General features: G+C 50.8%; 1 protein-coding gene and 1 long non-coding RNA gene across 2 annotated transcripts in view; one reads left to right on the forward strand and one right to left on the reverse strand.

Annotated features, from left to right (window-relative positions):
• The window catches only part of LOC112590310 (uncharacterized), a 12287-nt gene extending 10447 nt beyond the window's left edge, over nt 1-1840 (forward strand). Inside the window, exon 3 of the long non-coding RNA XR_003114112.1 lies at nt 1829-1840. This is a non-coding gene — a long non-coding RNA (uncharacterized LOC112590310). The remainder of the gene's footprint in view (nt 1-1828) is intronic.
• Nucleotides 1841-9589: 7749 nt separating this feature from the next.
• Nucleotides 9590-19188, reverse strand: part of LOC112590308 (glutamate receptor ionotropic, kainate 1-like) — a 121306-nt gene continuing 111707 nt past the window's right edge. Inside the window, exon 6 of the mRNA XM_025306396.1 lies at nt 9590-9606. Coding sequence (XP_025162181.1) covers nt 9590-9606 — 17 coding nt within the window. The remainder of the gene's footprint in view (nt 9607-19188) is intronic.

The following is a 19188-nucleotide window of genomic DNA, read 5'->3' on the forward strand; positions in this document are numbered from 1 at the left end:
GACCGAGCGGCAGACAGTCTGTTTTTCGAGCGTGTGCGTCGGTGTATACGCGTGCGCGCGCGCGCGCTTTTCACCCACCCGGTTCCGTACGACTTGACGAGCGCTTGCTCGAAATAATTCGGGATTTAATCTCTTCGGTTGCCGTGCGCGCGCCGACCGAATTTCCGTTCCCCTCGTTTCGGGGATACGTTTGAATGATGACTCTGTCTCTCGAGCGTCGGCTCGAGAATCGCTGATCGCCAATTGTGCGTCGAGTAATTTTTATCGATTTTATTGTTACACGCGCTGATCTCTCGGTCATTGATTTTCCGCCGCGCGACGCGAGGCGGCGCGGAAAAATCACGCGCTCGCTATTCGCCCAGCGAGTTGTTCCCTTGACGAAAATTAAACATTTTTTTTTTCTCAACGAAAATGTCGATGGTCGAAAAAGCGCGGCTATTCGCGTCGCCGAGCTCCAAGCTCGGCGACCGAATAGATGACAGAATTGTCATCTCTCTCTCTCTCTCTCTCGATTAATCTCTCTCGGACTTTGGACTTTGCTCCGACAGGAGGAGAGCTTGCCGCGAAAAATGTTCGCAAGGAGTAAGTTCGCTGCGCGAGTAACGGACGCGAGTTACCGGACACCCTGTATGTCGTGATATCGTTGTCGCGCAGCGTTAAAAGCCCTTCTCTGCACTCATCGCAATGTCAATCGCAAGCGGACGCTACGCTCGTGTGGCGGCGATGATCGCAAAAGTTGGCTCAACTTCAACCGTTGCAAGTGCAACGCCAATCGATGATACAGTCTTCACAGCACCGACAGACTTTGGATCGGCTGTCGCAACAGCGCCGACAGCCGATTATTCGACAACAACAATCGACGTAGAAACAACAACTTTTGCAATCATCGTCGCTAACAAGAGAGATGCGTTTGCTCGCGGTCAACATCGCGATAGACGCAGAAAAGGGCCTTTGACACATCTTGGCCCTCGAGAGAGCCGTCGACACTTTTGCGTACGATGTTACTCCCTAAATTTCTTGGAGTGAAGTTTCAGTCGAAAGTAGACTCTCTCTCTCTCTCTCTCTCTCTCTCTCTCTCTCTCTATCGAGTGATTCTTCACTCATACAGAACGAGTTCTCCACTCGGAATCGCCGGGAGAATAGCTTGAGCCAAAATTGAAGAGTAAATCCCGTGTACTCCACCGTCACGGAAACATATTCGCTTTAATCGATTGAAGCATTTGCTCGTATGGATCGTCAGAATCCGCTCTAAGCTTGAGTGAATCGCGTTCACTCTTGCGATTTCGAGCGGCGGTGTTTTCACTGTCGCTTCGAGTGAAAATACCTGCCACTTTTCGCTCGTTTTCAGTCAGATTTCGCGTCCCGGCAAATTTCGAGAGAGCACGTTCCTTCCAAATCTCACCGGCGACGGAAAATCAGACAGGAGAATCGGTCAAAAGCGAGAGAGAGAGGGAGAGAGAGAGAGAGAGACAGAGTACGTTTCCTTGGAATTTCAACAGCGATCGCGCCTTCAAACTTGTCGCGAAATTTATATCGCCCGCTGATTGTATCAATATTACTGATATTCATTTTACGTATTGACTTTTTTTTCTTTTTATTCTGTGCCACTTGTAAGAGAGAACGCAACTTTGTTGGCCCAGAATTTCTTTGCGCTCCTCGTCGTGAGATTCGCTCACGTCTGTGATCGCGCTTGGAATGCAACGATAAGTCGATAATATCGAAATATCGCTATATCGAGAGACAAATATCGAATATTTATCGATAGTTTTTTGTCTCCGATAAAATCGGTATATCGATATGAATTTTACTGATATTTTGTATTTTTCAGTTACAGTTCCGGAGGCCTATTACGGTTCTACGACCGAGATGAAAATTACAAAAGTGAGTGAATTCGCTGGAATATATATTATATAATTGGTCGATGTCTAGTAAATTCGCTCATTTTCATCTCAATCGTTGAACCGTAATAGATCTCCTGCTCCATATATGCGGTGATCTCCGGAACGACGATTGCAGTTTATTATATATTTTCTAATAAGAATATGACAATAAATTATATAAAGATAAAAATTTTTAAAAGATCTTTTTAAAGTTTTCGTGTATATAAATATCGATATTTTTCAAAATTATCGATATTATCGTTATCGATGGTTCTGAATGGCGATAATATCGTTATCGCTATTTTGAGAAATCGTTGCATCCCTAGATCGCGTGCGCAAGCTGCGATAAGAATCTTGCACGCCCGCTTTGATTTCTTGTATACCTCGGGATTGTTCAACGACTCGACGTTACGAGGCTCATTGTTATCGCATAATTGAAGCGCCAAAGATACAAATGGTCCCACGGATCTCGTGGTCAGCGCGGGTTTTTAGAAAGAGAGAGAGAGAGAGAGAGAGAGAGAGAGAGAGAGAGAGAGAGAGAGAGGGAGAGGGAGAGAGAGAGAGAGAGAGAGAGAGAGAGAGAGAGAGAGAGAGAGAGAGAGAGAGGAAAAGAAGCGAAAGTTACCAAGGCGAGTCAGCCAAGTCACACGAGTTTCCAAGAGTTATCGCCTTTATTCTGAGATTTTCTCAAAGTGTCGAGCTCACCGTTGCTTCAGTCGTATCTTTGGCGCTTCGCTTATCGCTAGTTTACGCTCTCGTCCCTTTGTCCTCATCGGCATGTCCATCGTCCATCGTAGATATAAATTCCCGCTGCTAGTTTTTTGTCATCTCACCTTCGTTGAATCTGGCAGTCTTGCCGGTAAAGTCGAGTACTGCATTCTGGCCGAAATTGACCGAATTGACGATCAAACGAGTGAGCGAGACGAAAGACAAGACGCGCGAAAAAGAATATATATTACTTAGGTTCTTTATCGTGATCGATGATTCTTTATATGCGAAGAAGAATGTAAATTTTTTTTTTACTATTTTTATTCAGTTATCCAACTGTGTTGGAGCTCTTGTTGCGATTTTATCCATTTCCGACGCCGGCGCAGTCTCGCTGGCAAAGTCGAGAATTTTATTCCGTTGCGAACAAGCAACGGACTTTCCGCGAAAGGCGGGTGAACGAAATGAATTGTGCCAATAAAAATTGTTTCTTTTTTTCTTTATTTATTATTCTTTATTTATCCCGACACATGACAATTCGCGTACAATTCGCGGTTTATTCCCATCTCTTTGTCACGAAATTGAAATATTTTATACGCAAAGAACACGTCGATCCCCGCCGCTGTTTTTATTATTCAACTTATTGCAACCCCGTCGTCCTCCGACACGTCCTCGACACGCGTATTCCGCGGTCTTCCGCTGACAAAGTCGGGGCTGCACTGGCATTAAACGAACGGCGATCAATCGAGCGAACGAGCAAGACTTTCGCGGAGGACAGATGAGATGAATCGTGCGAGTGTGAACTGTTTTTGCTCGATCGCTCCGCATCTTCGCTTGATTTGTCTCGACACGCGTGCTGTATAAAATCGCGCGATTGTCCACTACTCGGTTCGTGTAAGCTGACAGACACTGGGCAGAAAATAAAAAATCGGCCGGCTTGTCAGCGCCACCGAAAACAGCAAGATCGTTCGATACGTGTGCGGAACCGAAAGTCGCTGCGAAGGGATGAGGAAGAATCCCGTTGGAATGTTGGGGATCCAGAATTTCAGTGCCAGTTTACAGCCTCCGCTCGCACTGAGACGGAAGACTCGCCGGTGGCGAAATCAACGTGCGAGATTATCGTCGCTAATTTTATTAAAGTTTTATTAAAGTTCCGATGAGATCGGTCGCGTGTGTCGAATAAAACACAAGATGAAATTATCCCATTTCTCGGGGGATTAATAGGGTTAGTCCGGGATAGATGGACATGGTTTTTTTAATTGCAAATAACTCAGCAGTGTATTAATGCAATAAATGGTCAACAACATATCAACATATTCAATAGAGGATAATGTTTAAGGTACAGAAGAGTTTTTGTGAGAAGAAAATTCCAGGGGCGCCAATAATAACGAAATATTAAAAATATTCTGTGAGGGATAGATCAGAGGGATAGGGTCAGGTGTCAAGGGATAGGTGTCATGAGCATACGTCATCTCGGTAATGAATTTTTAGGTTAAATACGATGTTTTTTTAGTCGTTTAAGCCCAGATCTAATGTTGTAACTCAAAGTAAACCGTATTCGCAAGATATTATTCCGACGTGTGGAACATTTTGGAGCTTAATAGGAACACAAAACATTTATTCATCAGGGAAAAATGACAGTCAAATAGATATATATATATATCTAGTAAATGTCGATCCAATGTCCATTGCTTGCTATTTCTCGCCAAGTAGACTGCCCATCTAACCCTGAAAAAAATGGATCCCCGTTTGGAGAGTTTGCGTAAAAATGCATATACCGCGTGAAACGAATTTCGAGATCAAATTGTGAAAATCCGATGCTTTTTTAGTCGTTTAAGCCCAGGTTTAACAAGTTGCAACTCAAAATAAACCGCATTCGCAAGGTACTTTTCCGACGCGTGAAACACATTTTGGAGGTTACCAGAAACACATTTATTTATTTACTCGCAATAGCAGTGTTTCTGGATCATCAGGATGAAACACACTTACTCGTGGTACATCCAACTCACAACTGAGCGATCAGCGCTGACGCCTGGCATATATTGACAAAATTCTAGCAATTGACCATCTATTGACCCGAACTTACCCTAATTGTTGCGACTAGAGTGGCGACGTCGACTCGGTATATTTGCTGAACGGGGACTTTCTATTTTTCCCTTTCAACGGTGAAACTTGCCGCGAGAATTTTTTGCAGCGAGCTCGTAGTCGTAGCAAGTACCATAGATTTTTTCTCAATGCACGGTCGGTCGAAACGTCGCGGAGGAATACGATGGCCGAGCCAACGGGACGCGGGACGCGGCACTAATGCGACCGATTGTACATACAGTATCGAACGACGTCCGGATCGGGGGACAATTACGTTCTATCGAATGAAACATCCGTTAATCGTTAGGCCCGGACGATCAAAGGGTTGAAGTCGCGCTGCAACGTGGCGTGGCGTGGCGCGGCGCGGCGCGGCGCGACGCGGCGCGGCATGCCGAGCGAGAGAAGGATACGAAGATAAAAAGAGAGGCTTCATTATTTTTTGCAAAGAATCAATCTAGCCGATGCCTCGCGATCGATCAACCTACGCGGGGGTGGACGCGTTCCTCCTTCGTCGTCGGTGTATCGGCCTATCGGCCGGCGGCGGTGCCTCGCCCTCGGCGTCATCCTCGCTCGCACCCTCGCCCTCGCCCTCACTCTCACCCTCGCCCTCGCCCTCGCCCTCGCCCTCGCCTTCGCCCTCGCCCTCGTCCTCTCTCGCTCTCGCCTCGCCTCGCCTCCCACCTCTCGCCCCGCCGTTACACTCTCGCGTCCTAATCGAGCTAGGCCCTCTGACGCGGACGGACATGTATCCCTCCCGCGCCCTTCCTCTCTATTACCCGGCCATGAGAGAGCGTCGTCCCTCTTTTCCCTCTCTCTCTCTCTCTCTCTCTCTCTCTCTCTCTCTCTCTCTCTCTCTCTCTCTCTCTCTCTCTCTCTCTCTCTCTATCCATCTCTCGGCCCCGTCCACCTAATCGAGCGAGCGCGAGGCACCTGCGATGTGCGATTTCGAAATTTTCGAGCGGGCGAAAAGGGAAAAATCGATAGCGCGCGGTCTGCCTTGGATAGCAGCCCAGCCTCCTTTTCGTTGACACTTGGTCGCACGTAATCCCTCCCCCCCCCGCCCGCGTCATCCGGCTCCCCGGACACGTAGCGGACGCGACTCGCAACCCCGTGGACGGAACGGTGGCTGGCTCGCCATGTAATCGCCACGCAGGAAGAAATCCCGATGTGCCACGGTCCACCGTGTACACGAAAGACGGCGATGGAGGTCGGCCCGGCGGAAGAGCGACGGCGACGACGACGGCGACGGCGACGGCAGAGAAAATCGAGAGCACGGCAAGAGAAGACGCCCGCATACACAGCGGGGGTACCCTAGGAGGAAGCCCCGTCGCGCCAGGGTCGCGGTGTACTCGTGTCTCTGTATGTGTGTGTGTATTCGCCCGCGCGCTAAAAGGAAAGAGAGAGAGAGAGAGAGAGGGAGAGAGAGAGAGGAGGTATATCGAGTAGAGGAGCAGCAGGGTCTCTGTGGAAATTTACCGGAGCGCGAGTTACGGGAACTTGCCTGTGGCTCGTTCGAGAAGCTTGCTAGCGCGGCTACGGCTCGGCTCCTCGCTCGTTGCTTCACTCGCTCGCGCGCTCGTTCGCTCGCTCGCTCGCTCGCTCGCTCGTTCGCTAGCTCGCTTCCTTCGCCCCCATATACACCGCGGCTTTCGCATCCGCGGCTAAGAGCAAAGGGGCGCCAAGGGTTCGGGTCCGTCGTCGGGTGGCGGAGGTATCGTGGGGTAAAGAGGGATGAGGAGGCGGGTGGTGGCGGAGGAGGATGAGGAGATGGAGGAAGAGGAAGAGGAGGAGGAGGAGGAGGAGGAGGAGGAGGAGGTAGTCACAGCCTGGAGGGTCGTGAAGAGGCGGATGGCAAAGGGGGCAGCGGGAGAGACGCGGGGCGCAACGGTATACGCGTCGAGGGTCGGTCGAGGGAACGCCGTCGGGGCTAACAGGGGGGCAGAGGGGGAAGGGATGGCTGGGGCGACGAGTCGCGGACCAAGCCGAAGTAGGTCGTCTCCTCTCTCTCGTCGTTTCATCCTCTCTCTGTCCCGCTCTTCGCTTGTCCGTATTTTCTTCGTCCCGGCTTCTATCCTGCTCTCTCTCTCTCTCTCTCTCTCATCCTCTCACCCTCTCCTACTCCTCGCGCTTCTGCCTCTCTTTCCGTGCTGCGACGTCGCCGCTCTCTCTGTCTCTCTCTGTCTCTCTTTCTCTCTCTCTCTCTCTCTCTCTCTCTCTCTCTCTCTCTCACCTTCTCTCTCGTTCTCTCCATCGCGCCGTGTATTCCGTGGTAAACGGCCGGCCTGCTCGGCGGACCCTCGCGTGGCCTGCAGCTGTCTCCTATCCCCTCCGTGTTCCCCGACACCCCTTATACCTTCCTGTCTTTCGTCTCTCTCCCTTTTCGGACTGATCTTTCTTTTTCTCCGTCGCTCGTTGCGGCCTTCTCTTCGCCGCGGTGGTACTGTTCTTCGGCACCCTACGAGGAAAGCAAGTGAGAGAGAGAGAGAGAGAGAGAGAGAAGGAATAGTCGCAGTAAGGGTGTGAGAAGGGAGAGGGACCACCACGCGTCCATGTAGTAGGTATCAGGAAGAAACGAAAGAGAGGCTAACAGCGAGAGAGAGAGAGAGAGAGAGAGGAGAGAGAGAGAGAGAGAGAGAGAGAGAGAGAGAGAGACAATCTATCCTGTAAATATATAGCTGTCCGTTGTGATGTGATCGGTCGCAGATTTGCAGGAGCAGGTCAAAAAAGGGCTTTTCGTACAGCTTTAAACAATAAGTGGTGGGCAGTTTCCGGTGATTCTGTAGTTCCGAGTCGAATCCGAGAACCAAGGAGCGTGGTTGGAACGAAAGTTTTCCGCTTGATGCCTGTAGTATTTTCGCGGCATGTAGCGTACCGCAACCAAGCTCTTCCTCTCCTTATTCGTTCGCTCCATCTTGTGCAAAAGCTCGAATTTGCATCTTTCCGGCTTGGAGAGAGAGCCTCGCTTTCCGCGGGCGCCAAGTTGTGTGTTTTTCTATAAAGGAAGCCGATTCTCTTCCGTCGACTTGTACGCCGGTACAGACAAGAGTCTGTCGATCCTCCGTCAATTTGTTTTTTAATCAGGACGACTGAGAGACGACTTCACGGACGACGGAGAGACGGACCGACTGTGAATATTCCGACGCGCAAAAACATTAAAGAATATTTTGCCTATCGGAGGCTCGATCAGTCATCTTTACGGAGAAAGCTAAACGTTAAACAACTGCTGCAAATAAGTAGCTAAATCTGGAAAAGTTAGAGCTAAAGGAAAAAAGGATCGTTTGCTGTTAGATTTGCTGTTATATTTGATTAGTCCGGTCGATACGCTGCCGATACGCTGGTTGTCCAAACACCTGTGAAATTCTGTGATCTTCACGCCGTAGGAAGCCATTACGACACTAAAAGTCGACGATACAAGTGATAGATCTTCGAACGGTACGGTCGAGGAGCGCCAACATCTTCATAATTCGTAAATATTGTTGACAAACTATTCACAAGTCGAAAGAAATATTTGTCCCTAACCACACACACACACACACACACACAGTCAGATTTCAACCAGTCGGCCGAGACCGCTCTGAGACGCTCTCTCGTACACGTCGGTCGTTTGGTTTGTCAAAGCAAAAAAAACTGGATTCAGATTACCTGTTCGACAATGAAATTGCCGAACTCCATAAAGTGCCAAGTTCGGCTCGATTATTTAATTCGGTAGGTTCGATCGCGCAAGTTTCGTGAAAACTGTCGAAGCATTGTACGTATGCGACGACGAGATTCGCCATTAGAGACATAACAGGCGCATAACTTGCGACTTGTGCCTCGTTGCGAAGCAAAGGGAACACGAAGGGAGATCCAGATTTGTTTTCCAACAGACTCGAATGACGACCGAGGAACATTGAAAGTGAGACGTAACGGTGAACGACCACGGTGTGTAAGCCATTTGCCGTCAACGATCAGGAACTCGCCCAAAGACATTCGTCGCTCATTCTTCTAGTAGTTTCTCTCCTAATTGCCGTTCTCCTAGAGCGAAGGGTCGATGAAATTTTTCCCTATCCGATTTGTGTTAAATGAATCTTCAAGATACAGGTAGTAGTAGTAGTAGCAGTAGTCTTGACTAGTCGCGCGAAGAGGTCGAAGACAATCAAGACAAGCCGGACAAATACTACTGTGGCGTCATTCCATTCAGAGGCACGATTTAAACGGATAACCGGCGCTCAATAACGCGCCAAGCGACGTGGAACAAATTTGACAGGCGCGCAACTGCGAGAGAGGGAGGGAGGGAGAGAGAGAGAGAGAGAGAGAGAGAGAGAGAGAGAGAGAGAGAGAGAGAGCTCGTAAATCTGTAACGAGATTTAGCATTTCACTCCTCAGCGTATCTCCGACTTATAGTCGGAGCGCAGCCGTGCCCTCCGCGGAACGACGAACAAGTCGGATCGTCGCGCGATCGCGCTCGCGATTATGGATAAAGAAAAGCAGAAACATTTAATTCCTGCGAGTCCATCCTAGAAAGGAAATTGTCGAAAAAGAGAGACAGCTCCTCGGCGGAGAAAATATCGATTCGCATAAAGACATTCATTGGTCTCTCTCTCTCTCTCTCTCTCTCTTTCGCCCTCTTTTTCCTCGATCAAGCATTTTGTACGCGATGCGAGGCAACGTGGCTACGTGTCGAACACTGACGAAGGATAATGCTAATTTATCATATTGTCTTTGCGTTTTTCGCTTTTACTACCGGTATTCTTCCGGACAATTGTGTGCTTTCGATATTTCGGCAAAATTGCATTTCGGAGGAATACCGATGTTACTCGACCCGTCTGCTTTTAAACTTTTGATATTCTCTTCGCGCGTGTCCTTCGAATGGGAAGGCACAAGTTGGAGACTGCTAGAATATCCGCGAAAAGCAGAAAAAGGAAATGAATCTCTAGAAATTAATCCTCGGACAACCCTAAAAATAAATTCAGAGATGACACAAATTAAAAAATAGACACAAGTCCTCGTGACCATGCGAACACTGACAAAGAAAGAGATCGCCGTCGTTTATCCGGACGAAAAAAAAAAATGAATTTCTATGAAGCAATCCTGCGAAAAGAGGAAATTGTAAAAGTAGATTTGTAAATGAAACGAGATTAAAAAATAAGAGTGCAGTTAAATAAAAACTTGGTGAGAAAACACGCTTTCTTTTCTTCTGTTTGACGAATGATGCAACAGCAGCAGCATTTTCAGCATTTTGTAACGGTGCTACAAGAAGTTACGGTTGAGATCGATTATCTGAAAAAGAAAGAGAAGAAGGGAGAAAAAAATAATTTGCTGCGAATCAATTCCGGAGACAATTGTAAGTCTTGGAAACAAATTCAGAAGTCGAGAGAGAGAGAGAGAGAGAGAGAGAGAGAGAGAGGGAGAGAGAGAGAGAGAGAGAGAGAGATAAATTTAGTAAGATAAAAGCATATTGAAAGAAAAAAAAAAGTTTTACGAGACTTCTCCCTTCTTTTGCTCTTTGGCAAAGAACGAGCGGCATGATACAAGTGAATGTAGCTACATGACAACATTGAGAGACGAAGACGGAGATCCTTTCTCGGCATCGACCTCGGAGGATCGAGTTCAAGTTCAAAGTGCGCGAGGAGGAGACTGCCGGTGTTACCGATGTAATAACGAAAAGTACAAGCGATCCGCACACGTGCGCACACTTTCGTATTTTATTTCTCGTAAACGCGACATTTACCTCGTTACCCACACAGATATTCCGTCGCGGGGCCGCGCGCGCGCGCGCGATACGAAAAGCGTCTCGATATTTCGCCGGCAACGTCGGCGTGTTTTCGCGCTGTCACCATTTCCATTTTCACGAGTGCGATTTGCATCGGTAAAACACATCGCCAGCGCGTCAGGCGCTCTTCGGAGCTCTCTCGCTCTCCCGTACGTTCGGCGCCGATACGCGATTACGCCAGTGTCAATTAAATCGCTCCGCTCAATTAGGTAACGGTGTTATTATCAAATTAATCGCTACGCGGCTTTTGTTTGCGCCCTCAATCGGAGATCTCGCGTTACTTAATGGCTCCCGTTTCATCCCTTATGATAAAGCCATTACGGATGCTCGGAGCGTTGTACTGTGTATGTATGTGTGTGTGTGTGTGTGTTCGTCTATGTGTTTGTTCCTACACGGAGTGTGTTACGTGTCCGTTTCCCGGCGCACGCGTCCTCCTCTCTGTATGCGTTTGCATGGATGTCGTGCTCGTGTGTGTGTGTGTGTGTGTGTGTGTGTGTGCGCGGCCGTATATCAGAAAGCCAGCCGAGTTATAGAAGCGGGTCGATCCTATCTTTCTGCTTGGGGTGCGACGCATTGCAACAAGTGCACGACGATAGCTACATTGAGGATTCGGTCTGTTCGAGCTCAATTCCATTCATCGTCGAAACAGTTCCGACCAGATGCTTTAACGATCGGCACTCGGCCCAAAACACAAATTATCGAGTTAACTGCTGCGTGCCTGTTCGGTGAGTAGAGTATAGCGCGCGGTCCTCCTCGTCTCGACGAAAGACGAGTGGGTGGGTGGGTAGGGAAGTGAGTGAAAGAGGCAGGAGGAGGGGGGGAGAGGGAGAGAGAGAGAGAGAGAGAAGAAGCACGTCGCAAAGTAATTTTAATTAGATCGCGCGCGCGCGCGGGCTGGTAATAACGACTATTATCCGACTGTAAGTTTCGCTTTCGTTCTCTCCGCCGCCGTTACCGTCTGTTTTTATTGCGGAGCGTGTTATAGATAGCGAAAAGTACTGTTGGAACTCACTCTCTCCTTCTCCGCCGTCTCTCTCTCTCTCTCTCTCTCTCTCTCTCTCTCTCTCTCTCTCTCTCTCACTCACACGCGCGCTCTTTCTGTCTGCGCATGTATTTACGTGCAAACGTCCGCATGCAGGTGACCCATAAACCGTGTCCTTGACCGACGCATTTTTTTTTCGACGAATGTTACGCGAACCAACGAGGAAGCAGAGAGAGAGAGAGAGAGAGAGAGAGAGAGAGAGAGAGAGAGAGAGGGAGAGGGAGAGGGAGGGAGGGAGGGAGAGGGAGACGAATATAGCAAGGAAAAATAGAAGCACAAATTACATGATGTCGACGGCCGAACGGGCGACCGATGGCCCATGCGATATATATTTCGAATGGGGAAGTTTCCGAGAGTTGGAGTTTGTTTCGCAACAAACACACGTGTGTACACGCACACCTTCGCGCGCGTATAAATGGAGCGCGTGGGTGTGTGCGCAGAGAGCCGAGTCGTGCATTTAACGCATTTAATGAAAATGATTTCCCATTGCGGAAATTATCGGGACTGAGAGCGCGTTTCCACAAACGTGCTTCGCCATCCACGTGGTGGTGGTGCTGGTGGTGGTGGTGGTGGTGGTGGTGGTGGTGGTGGTGGTGGTGGTGACGGTGGTGGTGGTGGTGGTGGCAGTGGGGTAGTAGTGGTATATCCTATCGCTGGCGGGAAGTATGGGTTAGTCAGAGACATACTCTCTGTATACGTATACACATAAAGTAAACGCAACAAGTTTCCTTTTTATGCGGTGACCTACAGGTTATTCAAAAGGAAACTTAAACCGAGAGGGACAGTATTATTACTGCGGGAGGTCACGGGGATGGGAGAGAAACTACTTATCGGTCTTCCCCGTTCCTTTTTCCGAGCGGGGAAAACGGGAATGGCAAAAAGAGAGAGAGAGAGAGAGAGGGGGGGGGGAAAGAGGGATCGATTTTAATGCTCGGGAGAATTAAAGAGCGTTCTCATCGATCGTTCGGCCGAAACGAGCCCTTTCGCTAATCGGCCGACGCTCCCGTAAAATACTCGACTCGCCGACTACCGATTTTCTCTTTTCCCCTTTTTTTCCATTTATTTTGCCCTCTCCGGCCGGCCCTTTTTTCTTTTTTTGTCAAGTAGCGATCGTTTCACACGACGACAAAAATTTTCCGGACAAAGTATGATATTTAACGAAGTAACGCGGGACGTCAAAGGGGGACGGTACGAGCTTGGAAAAAAGGTATCGCGCGCGCGCGCGCGCGCGCGCTGCTATTGGGAGTATCAAAGGCCGTCAAAAAATTACGCTCCACTTTTCCTTCTTTTTCGCCATTTTTTTTTTGGTTCTTTTATTTTTTCCGCTTTTTTCCTGCTCTCGCAACGATACGTATGTGGACTTGTACGTATATATATATCGTGCCGGGGTTTCGTGGATTGCGAGGCTGCTTTGTACGCCGTAGTTTTTGGGGCAGATCTTTTTCTTCCGAACCAAGACGCGACCATCACTTCTTCGGCAAGATTTCCCCCCGACAATTTGTACGATCGAGTCGACATCGAGTATATCTGCGTAGCTGAGGCAGCTAGCTGTTGAGTGAGTTTATGAATTTAGTAACGAAGAAAGGGATGAAAAATATAATACGAATCGTAATATTTATTTATAAATGAATAAAATGTCCTACAAGAGCTAAAAACAAATAACAACAAACGGCCATAAGAGGGCGTAAAATTTTGCAATTCTGTGCCTGGAAAAGTGCTGAGAAACTCTTATGCGGGTTTTAACGCCAATATCATTACCGTTGAACAGCTCGTTGCACAGCTATTATACTTACGCATCGATAAAAACTGCAACAGCATTTTTTAACACGTGCCAATTTGTCGTTGTTGGCAAATCTCATTGCTCGTTTTCTCGGCTCGGGGAAACTCGCCATCGAATCGTTCCCGCGAATCTCATCTTCAATCACGAAATATCGCAGTTTTATGTACGAAGGAACGTTGATTTTGCGATGGCAATAACGCATCGATAGCACAATTCGGTTGTGCCCACAACGCACGCGTCCAATTTCTTGTGATGACTCATTTTAGAAGAAGAAGAAGAAGTAACCGCGACATCCGCGAGGAATGTTAAACGTGATGACGTGAGGATCAGAGTGTGTGTCCAGGATGGGCAACAATAGACTGGTTAAAATTGTAAGAAGCGAAAGGCCTGACTCGAGAGACAACCACCAGGGCGTCTGCCCAAAGGTCGGTTGATGCCTTCGTCTTCGCGTCTCAGAAGGAGAACCGAAACAAGCCGTGTCAGGCTTTCGAAAAGACGAAGAGGAAGAAGAAGAAGAAGAAGAACTAATTTTAGGAATCTGTTTGTACAACGCTCTGATAGGTCTGATAGGTCAAGATATACTCGATCCAGGAGATACACTCTGAAACTAGTGTGGAATGACAGGTAGGTAAGGATAAATAGCAGGCGGGGTGAAGGGGAAAGAGAGGGGAAGAGAGAGAAAGGAAGTAGTCATGTTCAGTGTTATGGTCACGTCTCTCTCGCGCTTTCGAGCGCGATAAGAGAAGAATAGCTCGGCCGAGGTAAATGATTACATTTCGGGCATGCAAGATTTATGGTCACGGCGATCAACGACAATGATCACAGCAAAAGACTGAATGATACGAGGGAAAGGTCGTCTCGTCGTTGTCGAGTCGCGTATCGGCTGTTGAGTGGAATTGTGGAAGGAGCGGATAAATATAATTGAAGATTCTAGGGAAACGTTATGTGAGAATGAATCCTTATCGTACATTTTCAACAGTAGTCCCATTCTTTTAGAGTCTCGCTCTCATCCTTTTGTACAAGATAAATAATAGGATTAATATATGAGATGAGATATCTATGACGAGATTGATAAAAACACAGCGCCGATACGCTGTGAATGAAATCTCAAGTTAAAAAGATATCGGAAAAGTTATTATTAAGATATCGATTGACATCAATCACGTATTAATCGCGTTATTCGCGCCGTTTGCGCCGCGATAGCGCGCGACTCGGCGAGGCCGAAGAAAACGGGCGGAAACGGAGTAGGTACTCGTTGTACGTCATTAATCGATCGGCGAACGGTCAACCCCAACGATAATGTCGCGACGCACCGACGTCACACTTGCACACCATTTACGCAGAAATTACGCACGAAATATCTATTTTTCAGTCGAGTAAGAAAAGAGAAGTTCGCATCATATACGAGTGAAATCTGCTGCTTAACTCGGCAGAACACCGGCGTCTTGCGAGGGCGATTAAAAGCGTAAGACCGTCTATCCAGATCGATCGTCTCTCACGATCACGAAGGTCCATCTGGGTGGTAAACGTTCGCAGTGAGCCTGCAGCTATCGAGCTATCCGGTGGCGATGCGTAATCGGTAATCGGGCGCGTCTAACGCCAAGTCCAACGCCAGCCGCGTTAGAGAGAGGGAGAAAGAGAGAGAGAGAGAGAGAGAGAGAGAGAGAGAGAGAGGGAGGGAGAGGGAGAGAGAGAGAGAGAGGGAGAGAGAGAGAGAGAGAGAGAAGCACGGAGAATTTCAGGCGCAATCGCGCGTTAACGCGCCTTTATCCATTCCCGGACGTCTGTGACTCCTCTCGCGTCGCTTTAATAAATAGCTTTCGCGGACGGCATAATGGTAATGGTCATGGTGTGTAATCGCCGCGATTTTCTCGTCTGTGGTCGCGCGGTAGTCGCTCGTAGGTACGGCGACGGCAACGGCGACGGCGACGGCGGCGGCGCAGGCCGTGGCGGGGAGAGACGCGAGGAGCACACAGGAGGACGGGGAGCCCCGCGGTAACGGAATCGAATTAAAAGTTGCTGACTCTCCCCCGGCCCGACAAACGTTTCCAGTTCTCGTTGTAACGGCTTAGCGTTGCGTTACGAGACGCCACGAGGCCGTCATGTGCGCGCGCGTACAGAGAAAGAGGAACAAAGTGTGTGTGTGTGTGTGTGTGAGAGAGAGAGAGAGAGAGAGAGAGAGAGAGAGAGAGAGAGAGAGAGAGAGAGATTCCACGCGATCGCGTAATCGTTCGTGGATGAGATTTTGCAGGGAAAAACGGCGGGTAAGAGAGAGAGAGAGAGAGAGAGAGAGAGAGAGAGAGAGAGAGAGAGAGAGAGAGGGGGGGTGGGGGCAGATGGTGAGAGGAAAGACGGTGGAAAGCGGAGGCGGTGCGGACGTCGAGAAACGCTTGCGCGCCGTAATTTAATGGGAAAATCGCCTCGCGCGAAGTCACCGTGCTCCGATGACGTCCCTCGGCCGCCGATCAGCGAGCGCGTCGCACTTTTTGCCGGGCGCGATAAATCCACCCGTGACGCGCGTCTCGCGCGCTGCTGCTCTCCACCGTCCGTCCGTCCCGAATACGGTCGCGACTCGACTCGACTCGACTCGACTCGATTCGGCTCGGCCGCGGACGCGACTCGACGCGCCGGCGACTTCCTCGGTTTATCTCGGTGCTCTCGCGCTTCGTCGCTCGTTGGCTGACCTCTTTCGGATTCGCAGCGGGCGGCCTTAAAAGCGAGCTCGTAATCTCGGACGACTTACGAGGCCCGGCTGCGAGACGACGGCGGCGGCGGCGGCGGCGGCGGCGGCGGCAGCGGCGGCGCGGCGGCAGCGACGAGGGGACGCCGGTAAGGGGGAGCGGGGATAAACGAGCGAGGCGCGCAGGACAGATAGGGAGAGAGAAACGGAAAGAGAAAACCGCGGCAGCGGCGACGACGACGACGAGGAGAGATAGTCCGCTTCGTCTACTACTAGCTACTACCGCTTTCGTCTGTCGTCGCATTCCTCTCGCGATTCCCTGGCCGTCCTCGTCGTCTCTCTCGACTTCTCGCTCCGAAAGCACGTCGCGCGCCTTCCGTCCCGTCCCGTCCCGTCCCGTCGCGTCGCGTCGCGTCGCGTCGCGTCGCGTCGCGCCGCGGAGCGATATGACATAGCGGGCGAGAGCGCGAGCTCGCGAGAGAGCTCGGCGAATCGATAGCTGGCGGATATCTCGTATACCGCGTGGCCTATATAAATGCGACCGAGAGAGGACAGAAAGAAGAAATTGTACATCGTGAGAAGGGATCTCTCGGGCTGGGATCCATCCATCCAACCTACCGGCATGCGCTCGCACGCGAGCACGCATGCACTCACGCGAGCGAGCGAGCGAGCGACCACGCACGCACGCACGCACGTAGCGCGTCGTTCACGCGGGAAATTTGAGCGCTCTTCCGTCTCGACGCGCGCGCTCGTCATTACGGGGACATATGGGGAATAGGAGCGCGCACGCATGTGCGAATGTGTGTACATAAAGCGCGCGTATCTGCGTAAACGGAGGGACTTTACGCGCCGCGGCACTCCTCCTCTCCCTCCTTCTCACTCTCGCGCTCCCTCCCTTTCCTCTCGCTCTCTCTCTCTCTCTCTCTCTCTCTCTCTCTCTCTCTCTCTCTCTCTCTCTCTCTCTCGCTCTCTCTCTCTCTCTCTCTCACTCACTCTCGCTCTCTCTCTCTCGCTCTCGTACGCTGCTATAAATTATCGGGTTACCCGCAGCAGGCACTTGTTCGAGAGAAAGAATATCACGAGGGGCGTTAAAGTGTGTTTTACATACGATCGCTTTTCTCGCGACATCGACAGCGACGACGTCGACGTCATCGACGTCGACGACGACGACGACGACAGAGAGTAGGTGAGAGGACGAAAGATGTATGACGGGCGTGGAATTTTATAAAACTGAGTTCGTCAAACTGTGTCAATTTTCTCGACTGTGATTCGGTTATGATTCGCCCGCGCTAATTGCCCACGATGATTATTAACCGATAGACACCAATTCACACGGATTTGCATGCGTCGCGCTCGCGCGCGCTAATTAACGATTCGTTTGATAGGTGATCGCTTTGATACGGGAATTTACAGCTGATTCGCCGTTTACGATAATTAATCGTGATTGATGCGCTAATACGCGCACCAAGAGAGAAAGAGAGAGAGAGAGAGAACGAGAGAGAGAGAGAGAGAGAGAGAGAGAGAGAGAGAGAGAGAGAGAGAGAGAGAGAGAGCGGCCTTCGTCGTCAGCGACGAGTATAGCCCCGGCGTATATTTATTCACACCGCGCGATAATCCCCGACGACAGCGGCGGCGGCGGCGGCGGCGGCGGCGGCGGCGACGGCGACGGCGGCAGGGACGACGACGTTATTTCGCGACGCGAGAGAGCCCGTCCGTCCGTCGCGACTCAAGTATCCCCGCGTAAACGAAAGTTCGTCGCGGGATGCCGCAATTATCACGGCCGGGCGACGCCGGCGGGCCGAATTCCAACGTTCGCGTAGCCGCGATATCTCGTCGATATCTCCCCGTCGTCGACGTCGACGGGCAGAAAGAGAGAAGAAAAGAAAGAAAGCGAGCGAACGAGAATGAGAGAGAGGGAGAGAGAGAGAGAGAGAGAGAGAGAGAGAGAGAGAGAGAGAGAGAGAGAGAGTGAGAGAGAGAGAGAGAGAGGACGGGGGAAACATCGGCGACAAAGTCGCTCTTTGTTCGCGAGGAGAGCGGGAACGGCTCCGTGGAGCCGCTCGCGCTCCTAATTGACGGCTCTCGCGATTTTTACCTCGCTCGCTCACCGTTCAGGCCAGAAGCCCGCAGAGCCTCTCTCTCTCTCTCTCTCTCTCTCTCTCTTCCTCTCTCCCCCCGCATCTTTTTCTTCTTTATCTTTTTCTTTCTCCTCCGTCCACTCCCCTTCCCCTGCCCTGCCGCTCGCCCGGCCGTCGCCGCCACCGCCGCCGCGTCTCCCTCCTCCTCCTCTTCCTCCTCGCCCCCTCCTCGCCTCCCCCCTCGTCCGCGACGCCCTCCAGGCTGCGCGCTCCCTCGGCGAAGGAGAGATCTCTCGAAGGCCGCGCGAGGCGCATGTAAAAGAGAGGAAAAAAAGCCCTGGGCCCGCGGGGGGAGCGAAGGGTGACGGAGGAGGCTGCGAGGGGGCCGCGAGACGCCCAAAGCCGCATTAACGCCGGCGCGGCGCGGCGCGGCGCGGCGCGGTGCGGTGCGGTGCGGTGCGGTGTGGCGCAGCACGGCGCGGCGCGGCGCGGCGCGGCGCGGCGCGGCGCGTTCGCGATCGGCCAATAACGCCGGGGCCTGGACGAAGCCATGGTTAGCGCTCGCTTCTGGAACGACAGGATGCCATTCGTCTTGGGAAGGCTGCGCGCGAAATTTCTGCCCGAATACGCCGGTCACTCGGCCGGCGATAATCGATGCGTTCCGCGAACGGAGGCGGATGTGTCTCGCGTAGCCTCGGCGACGCGACGCGACGCGACGCGACGCGATGCGTCGCCGCACGGCGTGTTCGGCTGACGCACGTGTCCTCGTGCACACGAGCGTGTGCGGCGTGATCCTCAGGAGCTCGCCCCCCTCGCCTCTTGGCCACTTGGTCGAGCCTTTATAGCTGGAAAAAATCATCATGTCGAGAAATGAAGTAGCGAAGATGTTTCGCAATTTATGGGGGGCGATAATCGGTTAAGTCGGACTTCCGAAATTCTTCGATATGACGGGAACTTTGCGTATTATATTCTTAAATGTACTCTGTTGCATTAATCGTTGAATTTACGAGTCGTCGGATGATGTAGCGATATCTGCGTGCAGCGCGATATTTTTTGTAAAATCAGATTCGTACGGGTTAAATTTTACATGGCGCCTCGTCTCGGGAAAATGTTGATAATCTTTTTCGCGCATTTCTCTGCGTTTCGCTCTGCTCTCTTTGTGACGAATATAAATGCCACCGTGGAC

Source organism: Harpegnathos saltator, unplaced genomic scaffold, assembly GCF_003227715.2.
Source record: "Harpegnathos saltator strain DR-91 unplaced genomic scaffold, Hsal_v8.6 scaffold779, whole genome shotgun sequence".
NCBI classification, from domain to species: Eukaryota; Metazoa; Arthropoda; class Insecta; order Hymenoptera; family Formicidae; genus Harpegnathos; species Harpegnathos saltator.